The 13,867-nt window shown below is 32.9% G+C and overlaps 2 protein-coding genes across 2 annotated transcripts in view; one reads left to right on the top strand and one right to left on the bottom strand.

Moving 5' to 3' along the window:
- LOC124531440 (dual specificity tyrosine-phosphorylation-regulated kinase 2) overlaps positions 1-1,180 on the bottom strand; it is a 59,924-nt gene extending 58,744 nt beyond the window's left edge. The window contains exon 1 of the mRNA XM_047106025.1: positions 993-1,180. Within this exon, the coding sequence (XP_046961981.1) occupies positions 993-1,007 (15 nt within the window). The 5' untranslated portion in view covers positions 1,008-1,180. The remainder of the gene's footprint in view (positions 1-992) is intronic.
- A 7,958-nt stretch (positions 1,181-9,138) lies between these two features.
- The window catches only part of LOC124530832 (dedicator of cytokinesis protein 7), a 34,003-nt gene continuing 29,274 nt past the window's right edge, over positions 9,139-13,867 (top strand). Inside the window, exons 1-4 of the mRNA XM_047105155.1 lie at positions 9,139-9,298; positions 9,404-9,476; positions 12,139-12,299; positions 13,182-13,392. Coding sequence (XP_046961111.1) covers positions 9,264-9,298; positions 9,404-9,476; positions 12,139-12,299; positions 13,182-13,392 — 480 coding nt within the window. The 5' untranslated portion in view covers positions 9,139-9,263. The remainder of the gene's footprint in view (positions 9,299-9,403; positions 9,477-12,138; positions 12,300-13,181; positions 13,393-13,867) is intronic.

Raw genomic sequence — 13,867 nt, 5'->3', positions numbered from 1 at the left:
TCTGTAGTTTACCGAGTATTTATTTTTCGATACGTACAATTATGAATATTAATAATAAAATGGCTTGTTTAAAAATAAATATACTTTGAATATATGTTCTTTTTACCAATCGCAAATATGAAGCTTTGTGACACTACAGCTCTTCTCAATATAAGTATTTTTTCCATTAAATAATTATCCTTTAACTCCACTATGTATTAAACAGTGAAAATGCACTCTTTTTTTTTAATTAAAGTAGGTAAGCGGATCTCGAAAAGAACCATGTTACGATAAGTTGTCCCGGAGCCTCTATACAACTTTCCGCAAATCGTCAATGGACCTCAAACCTTGGAAACTCCGGTTAGCCCAACTGAGTGTGTATGAATCTCACATTAAATTTCATACTGACAAACACGTGGTGGCGAGCTCATCTGGGCTACTACCATCCACCCATCATTTATTCTACCGCTTAGTATAAATACTTGTAGTATTGTTGTATTCGACCTTGGGTAAGTTAGCCAGTATAAATACAGGTAGAATGTGACCACTAACCATCAGCTGCATTTCCCCGACCGCCTAACAATGTTTTAAAAATTTTAATTAGGAATAAGACAGGGAAAAATATTTTATCTTCTGGTATATAATCCAGCCAAATTTATCATTGGTACAGAATATTTCACGATAACCATTTACCAAGAATTTAATTCGCAAAAATGATTTGTTTCTGATTCCTTTTCAATTGTATCGAGGCTCCAACCAGCCCCAAGGATGTCTACCGGTTACGCCAATAATGCTGGGCATACTGCCAAAAAACTGACGATATTTATTCTCTAAACAATTATTTAAATAACTACCAGCCAAGCTGTCACCTTAAGTCTTAATAATGTTTAAGGCTTCTTGAATCGTTATCGCTAATTTTTTAATTTTTTTAACCTTGGAGGTTGTATAGTTCCACCTTGATTATTTTTTTTTTAATTTAAATAAGAATATAACAAAAAGTTCATAATACTTACGTCATACAGGATCATGTTTTGAACTTGATCAGTCACTTGTTGCACTGGCTTACGCTATTTTATAAATCAATTAGATTTACAATTTCGTCCTATTAAACACAACTTTTAATGTCTTAGGTGTATTAATTGAATCAAATAAAAAAAAATAATGTCATTAAACTATAGAATACAAAAATTTAAATTTTAAATTATGTTAAAAATAAAAAAAGAACACATTTGAATATTCATTAATATTTTCAAAATGCCTTTGTTTTATATTTTTTTTAAGTATTATTACCGTTAATTAGCATTTAGATATGTCGTTTTGTGAGCGAGTGAATCCTAAGAAAGCCCGAGTATTACTGAGGGCGGTCGCGGCGGGTTCGGGCGGGGCTACGAGACGAGTGGGTTTAATTCTGTTAGCTGTTATTACAGATAAACTTTACCCAATAATCTTATAGACACTTGCGTTTATATGAAAGTAAAATTAAAAGTTACAACAAACAAAATAACCGGAGTATTGATTTATTTTTAAAAAAGTATTTGATTTCGTACTAGTATTCGCCCCCGGTTTGGCTCGTGTTTTAGGATGTTGGTTGTCAAGTGTTAAGCAATTGTTAGCCTTATATCCTTTCATAGAGTTCAAATTTGGTTCATATCAAATTTCATCAAATTCGGCTAAGCGGTTCGGTCGTGAAAGAGCGACAGACAGACAGAGTTACTCTCATATTTATAATATTAATGTATTGGCCGAGATGGCCCAGTGGTTAGAACGCGTGCATCTTAACCGATGATTTCGGGTTCAAACCCAGGCAAGCACCGCTGATTCATGTGCTTAATTGCTCTTTATAATTCATCTCGTACTCGGCGGTGAAGGAAAACATCGTGAGGAAACATGCATGTGACAAATTTCATAGAAACTCTACCACATGTGTATTCCACCAACCCGCATTGGAACAGCGTGGTGGAATATATTCCAAACCTTCTCCTCTAAGGGAGAGGAGGCCTTTAGCCCAGCAGTGGCAATTTACAGGCTGTTGTTGTTGTTGTATTGGAATATTTTCAGACATCAAATTCACACCTCAGCCTATTTTGTGATTTATTTCTTTTCCTAGAAAAAAAGTCAATATAATTTACATCAGTCTATCGAAGCAGAATATTGTAATCAGCTACTGAACATAGGCTTGGTACGACAAAGTTCCCGATTATTCGCCATCTAGATGGATTATGCTAACTTCTTGGAACAATGTTCACCTAGTGGGACCTCACGTGACGATGGCTTCGGCTTGAGTTTAATTAATTTAATTAACTTATTTTACAAGCGACGTCATTAATTGGTTTGTTTTTAAATCATCTCAATTCTCATTTTTTCATTCATAACTATCTGACCTCATAGCATGCTGGATGACCTTGAATTAGTTAGATTAATCCCGCAGACGTCATCATGTCATCACGTTTATCGGAAACAATACATAGTACGACTCAACTTAGATGTAGCATCGACAAAATTACATCTGAATTAAGGACGCTATCCCAAATTATCAATTTTTTCTTATGTGAATATGATCTTTACACAAACGAAATAACTAGTAATATCATATGATATATATTCGTCAATTTGACACGTCTACGAGTAAGTATTTACATGCACTTACTCTCTCGGGTTGAACTGACGCGAGAATATATTTCTATTGGTTGTATAAATCGGCAGTAATCGGTTTTATTGCATTTGCTGATGCTACATCTAAGTTGTGTCGTACTAAACATAACACAGTGTTCAGTATCAATTTTATTTATTTAAATCAATGACTGTATGAATTTCAATAAAATTACACCAGAGTATACAATACAGATACATTATAAATATGTAAAGTAAGTAACCTAATTTTTGTAGAGCAGTAGTTCCCACGGAAAGGCTGAACTCATTTCTCCTTAGCTAATACCCCATATTTTACAGAGATCATTGCCCTAACCCAGATCTGACCAAAGGCTTCGAATATACAAGAATAGAAGAGAAAAAGTAATTTTTAGACAAGAATATAACTTGTTCAGTCGAATCAAATATTAACAACACGTTACACTGCTCCATGACGTCACAACTAAGCAACGTTGGCAAGCTAAAAGTAATAAGTATATATTCCCTTCGGACTCTAACAACGATAAGCAGAGACTTACATCAACTAACAACTATACAACACCAGTACTACAACGCCAATAATAATATTAGAAAATAAACACTCCTTATATTTTCATAACTATTATTCGCGACTAGTTTTCGCTCTCGACTTGGTCCGCACGTTGGGGGTAGTTGAAAGTTTTACGCATTTAAGTGTCTCAAACTATGTATCTATCATACGAATCAGACAGCAAAACGACTTTCGCATTTTATTAGTGTAAATTATTATAATTTGTGTTCAATAATCTTTCATTCGTCTTAATAAAGGGTAACTACTGAGTTTCTTGCCGGTTCTTCTCGGTAGAATCTTTTTTCCGAAGCGGTGGTAACTTCACTTAATTGTAAAATGACATTTCAAAAGTGCTTGTAAAAGCCTACTTGAATAAAGTTTATTTTCATTTGATTTGAAATGTAATTATGCACTACAAATTGAAGAGTAGGTAGATAGTTCCTTTACAACGTTTTTCTTCACCGCAGTCAACGACATAAATTGTAAAAACTTATATAAAAACCCAATCCAACTATAAAATCCCTATCGTATTAAATCTCGATTTACATACATAATTTAAATTTTTTCTAGTAATTTAGTTGACAAAACTAAACAACGCGAACTATTTGAAAAACAGTCATCCTCTAAAAGAATTAAACATCAAAAATAAATCAATTTCCTATATTAAATATAGAGTACACTTACAAATTGATTGTCAAATTCTATATAACTTCTGACCATTGTGGTCAGAAGTTTTCATTAAAACACAAAGAAATAAATCATTTAAAAAAAATAACATACAGGCCAATAACGGCTAACAAATTACATTGTTTTAAAGATATTGTGGCGTATAAATTGTCTAATCTAGATCTTACGACACAGGATCCAAATGAGCTTTATAATTCATTTTTTGAAGTAATACTAAAAGAATTTAACAATATATTTAAAATGAAATCATGTTATAGTAACACAAAATTAAAGTTTAGTGACTGGGCTACTGTTGGTATTTATAAAAGTAGAAATAAATTATACGACTTATATGATATGAGGCGGTGGAATCGAAGCGTAGCCTTTTTAGAATACGTCATTAAATATTCCAAAATTTTTAAAACAGTATGCATTTCTGCTAAGTCCTTATATTTAAAGAAAAAAATCCTGAATTCTGATAATAGAATTAAAGCCACATGGGATGTTATTAGTAGTGTTAGTGGAAAACCCAAAAAGGAAATGATACCAATAGAATTGAACACAGGTAGTAGATACACGAGTTCTGAATTAGAGGTTGCTAATTTATTTGAATCATTTTTTGATAAAGTACCCCATAAAATAACATTTCATTTAAAATCATCTACATCAAATGCAGCTAGGTTATTAAATAATAGTGTTTCTAAATGCGTTATTGACTTTTCATTTGAAACGGTTTCTGCAATAGATGTCATAAAAGTATTTAAAACTATAAATATTAAAAAAGCTAACGACATATGGGGCATTTCGGTAAAATTTTTTAATAACATCATATACGATATTGCTCCGTATATAGCAGTAATTTTTAACAAGAGTTTGGACACGGGTTCATTTCCTAACTTGTTAAAATGTAGTAAAGTTTTACCACTTTTTAAAACTGGAAACAGAAGCGATCCCGGTAATTACAGGCCTATTTCAATACTCCCATCTTTAAGTAAAATTTTCGAAAAAATTATTTTAAATCAACTTCTCGTCCATTTCGGTACAAATGCTATTTTTCATGGTGAGCAATTCGGTTTTAGAAGAGGTCGCTCGACAACTGATGCGGGAATTGCGCTTCTCAAACATATTTACGATGCTTGGGAGAAATCACAGAACGCTATTGGAGTATTCTGTGATTTATCTAAAGCATTCGATTGTGTAGAACACGAAACGCTTCTTTATAAGCTCAAATATTACGGTGTTAAAGGTAAAGCTCTTGATCTCATTGCTTCATATTTAAGTCAAAGAATCCAGCAAGTTTTCATTAATGGAATAAAGTCTTCTGGATCTACGTTAAAAATGGGAGTTCCGCAAGGTTCAATTTTGGGTCCCTTTCTATTCCTAGTATATATAAATGATCTTCCTTTCTATGTTAAGGGTATTTGTGATATAGTGTTGTTTGCTGACGATACTTCGCTGATTTTTAAGGTTGACAGGAAAAAAAATGACTATGACGATGTGAACGGTGCATTATCACAGATACACAATTGGTTTACAGTAAATAATTTAGTTTTGAATGCTCAAAAAACAAAATGTGTAGTTTTTACCCTACCTAATGTTAGCAAGCAAAATTATAATATATCTTTAAATGGTGACCGTCTTGAAGTAGCTGATACTACGGTGTTTTTAGGAATAGAATTGGATTCCAGACTTCAGTGGACCTCTCATTTATCATCCCTAACAGGAAGACTCAGCTCCGCAACATACGCGGTTAGAAAAGTTAGACAACTAACTGATATTGATACCGCTCGTTTAGTTTATTTTGGTTATTTTCACAGTATTATGTCATATGGCATATTACTTTGGGGTAACGCTGCAGATATTGAATCTGTCTTTATTTTACAAAAGAGAGCAATTCGGTTTATTTATAATCTTGGAGCTAGAGACTCTCTTCGGGATGTTTTTAACAGAGTAGGAATACTTACTGTTGCGTCGCAATATATTTACAACAATATCATGTATATTCACAGTAACATTGATCACTTTGATAAAATCAGTGATAATCATTGTATATGCACTAGAAGTAAGGATAAACTTATAACGCCAAGTTTCCGACTCCGCAAAGTCAATGGATCCTTCTTGGGGCAAGGTATCCGTTTCTATAATAAAATTCCGCAGAAATTTTTAACTTTGCCGTTTAGTAAATTCAAATCGTTTGTTAAAAATACATTGGTAGAAAAAGCATACTATTCGATACAAGATTTTGTAGATGATAAAAAAGCGTGGAGTTAATAACTGTTGACTTCCAAGCAGGATACATTAATTGAAATAATTGTATTTAATTAACATGACGTTGTATTTTTTAAATGTTAAAAAAGAGTAACTACTGAGTTTCTTGCCGGTTCTTCTCGGTAGAATCTACTTTCCGAACCGGTGGTAGCTTCACTTAATTGTAAAATGACGATTCAAAAGTGCTTATAAAAGCCTACTTGAATAAAAAAAAAAAAAAAAAAAAAACACAACCACCGATTCTAAAAAAAAAATACTTCCATTAACAAATGTTGTGTTAAACAACAGCCTTGCTTGCCAGCTTTTTCTATGCTATAGGTTGGCGGCCGAGCATATGGGCCATGGGCCATATGGGTAAGTGGTCACCATCACTCGTAGACACTGAAGCTGTAAGAAATATTCCTTACATCGTCAATGTTCCACCAACCTTGGGAACTAAGATGTTATGTACCTGTAGTTACACTGGCTCACTCTTCCTTCAAACCGGAACACAACAATACTAAGTACTGTTATTTGGCGGTAGAATAACTAATGAGTGGGTGGTACCTACCCAGGCGGGCTTACGCAAAGCCCTACCACCACGTAAACCGTAAGTAAGTAAGTAAGTAAGTAAGTAAGTAAGTACCGTTGAACCTGTTTAATCATTTGGTGTTCTAGCATATAACTTAGAAGCCTATAGATCCCATGGAAACTAGGTTCAAATGGATTACAATTTACATATGTTAAATTTCATATCAAAAAATTATGAAGATGCAGAAGCTCGCCTTACTAGCCTAGATGTCTAGATTTAAAACTAAATCAGATTGTAATGATTAAAGATGGATTAATATTTAACGGACGTTTTTATTCGCCATCACGTGTCCGTGTATGCGCGACCGTGCGATAACGAATCACGGACAAGCCTGCGTATAACAATAATCCCATTTTTACTTTTGACGAGAATACATAATTTATATTATCGCTCTTATTACAATAGTCATAAAGGCTATAATTTGTTTACAAATCTATCGTCTATATTCGTCGGTGTATAATTGGATTTAGTGTCGCGTGGCTACGGCTTCGGTCCCACGAGACTGTCTTTGTATTTTTCACATCCACGATTACCTATGTCTGTGCTAATGTCACTTTGTTGATAATAATGTAATATTGATTATATTTTTTAAAATAGACAAATTATCGTCTTTTATTTTTGTTATATAAACATACGAGTCAATAACAACAGTCTCAATACTACCGTTTTAAAACTCCATCGATCTAAAATCTATTTTATTGTAGTCCTTGGCAAGGTACGGATTCTTTTTACAACAACTTTTGAGTATCAAAATTGGTATATATTTAAATTTTGATATTTTTCAAATATCAGTATTCAAATTCATATTAAAAAATAGAATGTTCTAAATTCTAGTGAGGAAAACGATTTTTGTTCAAATCAAGTCAAGAAATATTTCATTTCTAAAATAAATTACCAGTGAAATAATTAATATTCACACTTTGGTTTGTAACAAAAATTCATATTGCCATTGGATACCGTTTGGGTATTATTATTGTCTAATAAAAAGACCTCTTAAAATAATAGACAAAATATTTCAATAATTTCAAGAAAAAGTACCTACTCTAGCGTTGAGATATGGTGGACTCCACATCGAATCTCACAAGTCACAACATTACTGATTTCTCGAAGTTGTTTCCTTATAATATTTGTTTTTTTACTCGAATTCCCGGTGAAAGAATATATGCCTCTTTCAATTCATACTGAGCCAATGTAGTAGACTATGGCCTAACTATTCCCTTACTGTGACTTATGTTTAATATTATAAATGCAAAATTAACGTTTTTATTCTTCATGCCTGAACCGATTTGATTGACATGTCGTAGAGATAGTAGGGGCTACTTTTTTTAATTCACTCCTCGAGGGGGTAAAATAGGGTTGACGATTTGTGTGTTACAGTTACAGTTTTATAAAATTCGCGCCACAGCCACTGAACATGTGTTCAGTGTTTAAGTTTAAATATAAAGTATATAATTATGAAATTATTATTATTTTTAATATAAAAAGAAATAAGTTGTTGTATACAATCCATCTTCCCCCACTACACTCTCTTTACCGCTTCTTTCATATTTCTAATACTATAATATTATACATGACGACGAAATCTCCGTAAACGATTTAAATCAAAATTATACAAGTGTATTCGTAAAGAGAAGTATTGTATACAACCTCGCACTCCCCGTCATGATAGCAATCCCTAACGACCAGCAAGTATTCAGGTTCAGAAACAAAGGCGTTACTGCTTTACGAGAAACGGAAGTGTACATATTTTTCCAAATTCCGAACTTCAGACTGATATTAAATTTTTAATTTTATTTAGCCAGAGATTAATGTCAGAAGAATTCACTCAAAATCAAAATAAAAATAAACTTTATTCAAGTAGACTTTTATAAGCACTTTTGAATCGTCATTTTACAATTAAGTGAAGCTATCTTCATATCTCACTCATGAAATGACTTAAGATATTTAGTAAGCATACATACGTATCTTATAAATATTATAATTATTAAGGTTTGTTAAATTTCGCTAATTACTTTCTAATATTTCCGGTTGCGTGACCTGCAATGAGTTTTGAGTTTACACCTCTACCATTCATCAGGATCTGTTACCATAACATGGTATGACTGCAGATTCCGATCCCTCTAGGTATAGAGGGAGCTAAGTACGTATTGTAAATAAACAACCTATAAAAACCCCAATATGGATTATCTGTGCCCTGGCTCTAGCAACAAATCAACTCGATGCTACCAAGACAAAAACTGATTGTTAGAAATGAAAATATATACAAAATAAATAATTTATTGAATATAAACTACACAAGCCAACATTATTTTGAACCATTTGTTGTATTTTGACACCTCCGATCTTTCCTTAAAAATAATGTAAAATATTAAATTGTAAAACATATTTAAAGTAACAATAAAGCAGTTTAAGTTATTTATCTGCTAAGTTAAATAAAAAAGACAGGATTCTTGAATGTTAACTCAACTGTCAACTGTCAATTTGTCAAACATTAAAGGAAGCGTTTCCGTAAACAAAACTAACGTTTTTACAATATTGTGTGTTATTTATATATTTTTAAAGCTTTAGAGATAAAGCTGTGATCTTTTCATCTAATTTTAGATGACTCTAGGACGAAAATACCAGAATTGTTCCGGGTAAATGGTTCTCTAATCCTTTTATGGGTCTAACTGTTTAACCATGCATGAACTTCGGTGAGAGTATTAATAAATGCTGGAGGATTGATTTTTCGATATTTATAGGAATGCGGGGGACGCTCGTAAGGTGTATGCTAGCCAGTCGAAGGTCGGGACTCTATCAGGGTGCTCTTCTTCAGTGAGTCAGGAATCTTATTAGTCGCTAGTGCATGCCTGTGATTCGCTCCATACTGCCCTTATTCGTATTCCGTGTTGTAAATACCACATACTTATTATTCACTCTGATAATTAGTATTTTCCTTATATTTAATACATATGTTTTATTATAGTTTCTAATAATCTTCTAATAGAAGGAAAATATATACCTATGTGCTTTACTTTGGTCAGTATAAATATTGACCAAAAGTAAATTACAATTTGCCTGACTTGTATAGAATATGCCGTAAATATTATTCAATTTAAATGTAATGCTCGAGCCATCTGTTGTTTAAGTATCCTTCCTTATGAAATGCTTTGCATTTACTATTCTTTTTATCACAGCATGTCTTTGATATTATAGTTGTGTATGATTGGTTTTATTCATTTATATATAGAGTAACTACTAATTGGTATTACAGTTTTTAATATATAATCTAAGTCAGATATTTTAGCTGTAATTGTAACTTTGTGAGTAAAATTGAAGTGGATATAAGCAGTTAAGTGTATGAGTGTTATTTTATGAATAAAGATATATTCATTAAGTACCGTTAGTAGTGCACAGTATAGTTGTTCTATTAGCAAGTTGTATGGAATACATAAAACAAAGGTTGGTTTATCTTCAATCAGTCTTCAATTGGAATGATAATGGTATATTCTCTATGGTATTTTATTTTCAGCCCTTATGTTTTATACTTGTTAGTATTCTGCCAGAATAAGAAAAAAAATCTCATTTTTTTTTTATCAATTCCAACGAAAATTGTGTTTAAGTTTATAAGAAGCAAATACATATATATTTTTTAAATTACCCTAGTAAAAAGATAAGATGTGATTTTGTGTGGTAAATATTTACCCTTTAAATTTTTTAATCTTTATATTTTAATCTAGTGTTCTATATATTAAATAGATATAGGCATTACATACTTGTAAGCATATAAAAGGCTGTTAAACTATAGATATTTCACCACCAAACAACAATACTTAGTTTTGTTGTAATCCGGTTTAAAGGGTAAATTTGCTAATCAGTAAAAGAAAATGTCAATAAATATTTAAGACATAGTAACCAATACTTTGAGAATGTCTTTCAAAAATCTTTTTAAAGTCCTTTTTTTTGGCTTTGATTCATTAACCTGCACCAGAGATGTAACATACAAAGTAAAGTAACAGCCTGTAAATTTCCCACTGCTGAGATAAGGCCTCCTCACCTATTAAGGAAACGGTTTGGAACATATTCCACAATGCTGTTCCAATGTGGGTTGGTAGAATGCACATGTGGCAGAATTTTGATGAAATTAGACATATGCAGGTTTCCTCACTATGTTTTCCTTCACCGCCGAGCACGAGATGAATTATACACACAAATTAAGCACATATATATAGTGGTGCTAGCCTGGGTTTGAATGTGCAATCATTGGTTAAGATGCACGTGTCCTAACCACTGGGCCACCTCTGCTCAAGTACTAACTAACAACTGTATCATCATCATTCCCAATAAACAACGGCCATGTAAGGTAAATGCTTTATATTTGTTATAATATAAATGTCTCTGGACGGTAGTGACTTAATGGCAGGGGTCTTATTTACTAATCTTGTATTTTTATTAAATAAAATCTCTTATTATTTTAATTAATAAAAATATTTTGGTGTTCATGTAACTTTGTTAGAATGTGTACTGCTTTTTTTTCTTCCATAATTTGTCTGGGGTAACAAGTATGTCCAAAGTTATGGCTCTGAGTTCTAGGACAAAATTTTATACTTTTTGTATGTTTTAAATGTATGCTTAAAAAACGAACATTTACAGTCTGTTACTTTAAAAAAAAAGATATAATCATTACTTTTAATTTGCATTGAATTACCAATCGCCCAATACTCATAATTATCATCTTGTGGCATCTCTTCTTAGGGATTATATTCCAGAATCAAAATATACTTCATTCAAGTAGGCTTACAAAAGCACTTTTGAATCGTCATGCTACAGTGTTGAGTATAATTTAAAGCTCAAATGAAAGTAGATTATACCAATTAGAACTGGTCAGAAAATCTGTAACTCTTTTCCACCATTTTAAGTACAGAGGGTAGGAACAATTACATAATTTTTTTTATATCAAGTAGAACTGTAACTCTTTTGCACCATTTTATTTACAGACGGTAGGAACAATCACATATTTTTTTTCCTAGAAATCAATAATCCCTTTTGACATGACCTTTAATTTTTTTAATATGCTAAGTTAAAAATATCTGCGGTATCTTTATATAGAAACAAATGCAGTACCCCATGAAGGACCTTCTTCTATAAACATGTCTTTTTCATATTTTATTTGAATTCATAGAAAATCTATTTAAGTAGTTTTTAGCTTAAACCTTATCGAAATATACCTTGTAACAGTAAATATTAACTGCACATTTTTATTAATCATAGTCCTCACTTAACTTTCCATTGCACTATTTGATCTGAATAAACAGACAAGGAAGCGAATTTATACATTGTCATCCAGTTTTGAGATGTACAATGTAGTATCTTAGCTCTTAATTAAATTAATTTAAAAAAAAAGTTTTGTATAAAAAATAAAAAATATTATGACATATATTTGTTTTAAGTCATTCCAAATTTAAACCAACTGAGGTAGATTTAAACCTTGCCACAGATATCACTCTCCGACATGATCGAGCCACCAGACTACGAGGAGGTATGCGACCGGCTGATGGGGGAGCGGGACCCCCTCGCCTACCCCGCCAACGACATCGAACTGCTGACCATTCCACGCCGCATCCGGACATTGACCCATGTACTACCAGATGAAGATCTGTAAGTTGAAAATTAAGTCATATATAACTTATAACTTTAACGTAAATACTGACTGTGACTGATTACACTATGCAACGAAGTAATTGTTTTTTTTTATGTCACTGGATTCACAGTACTTAAGTAATTATGTTTTGCCACTTCAAACCTTTGTGAAATATCGACATAAATTTTTTCTATCTCCATCTCATTTAATAGTGAAAGGCATTTATTGAGTTTACTTAAAATTGCATACATAATTGTTATTGTACTTTAAAAAATATATTTTCGAACGACAGCCGTTTGTCTTATAGTCGTATGAATGACATGGGCCTAACGCATGTTCAATCCCTAAAACGAAATCAACTGCGGTTGACAACTATCAGTGAATAAAACAAAAAAGGGTGTATCTCTCTTAAAAAAAAATTCAAGCTCAGGACCGATAGCTTGACGCATGTATCAGCACGTACCAGTAGAGTATAGATACTGGAAAGTTCCAAAATCCAGTTGGTTACATTGAACTTTTCTATTATATAAAAAAATTGTATATTACTAATGAATGTCTACGCATAAAAAAAAATAACAATAATATATATATATATATATATATATATATATATATATATATATATTTATACAGATATAGACATTTATATAAAACCTTGTACATATGAAAATTATCTTTATGTAATGTTTATGTAATATAATACTTCTAGTAGTTATATGTACCTACTGTTACTTGTAAATAGCAACTTGCCCAACCCTTTAGGGGTTTTCGTGGCATTCTATATTGTTAATCTAAGCTGTATTTTCTTTTGTATTTTGAACAATAAAGAGAAAAAAAAAATCATTTTCTCACATATAATATAAAGGACGTAAGTGGCACGTACTCGTATGTTGAATCAGGAGCAAGGCGCCGATGTTCGTCCGCGATTGCATCAGCTGCTACACGTCGGACTACACGGTGGTGGAGTACAAGTACCGCGCGCACTCGGGCTCCGCTAGCGGCCACGAGCGCCTCGGCGAGCGCCTCGACAAGCTGCTCGCCGCGCCCGCGCACACCTACGAGATAGACGCCGAGCAGTCCACCTCCATGGAGGAGCTGGCCTCGCACCAGGTACCTAAGCACCTAACAGTTATGACTTTACTGGACTTTGCAATGCTTTTAACACTGTCGACTATGATATACTGTTAGATCGGCTACGTTCTGTTAACATATCTCCGTCAGTTATTGATTGGTTTCGCAGTTACCTACGAGGGCGCCGGCAACGTGTCCGTATTGATGAGACTGTCTCGTCTTGGAGTGTTGTAAAATCCGGCGTACCTCAAGGCGGCGTCTTGTCTCCTTTACTCTTTTCACTATTTATTAATTCTATAACATCTAAAATCACTTCTCTCTTTCACATGTATGCAGACGATATACAGATTTATCGCCATTCCACCCTAGAGAACCTACCTCTTGCTATTTCTGCCATTAATAATGACTTGGAAGAGATCTGCCATTGGGGTAAGTCTCATGGTCTCAAGGTCAAGGCCTCTAAGTCTCAGGCCATTATTATTGGCAGCCAAAGTTTGGTTTCGAGAGTGGTTTG

Source organism: Vanessa cardui, chromosome 7 (genome assembly GCF_905220365.1).
Source record: "Vanessa cardui chromosome 7, ilVanCard2.1, whole genome shotgun sequence".
NCBI classification, from domain to species: Eukaryota; Metazoa; Arthropoda; class Insecta; order Lepidoptera; family Nymphalidae; genus Vanessa; species Vanessa cardui.
Note: the sequence above shows the minus strand (reverse complement) of the source record. Positions and strands in the feature narration are given on the sequence as shown.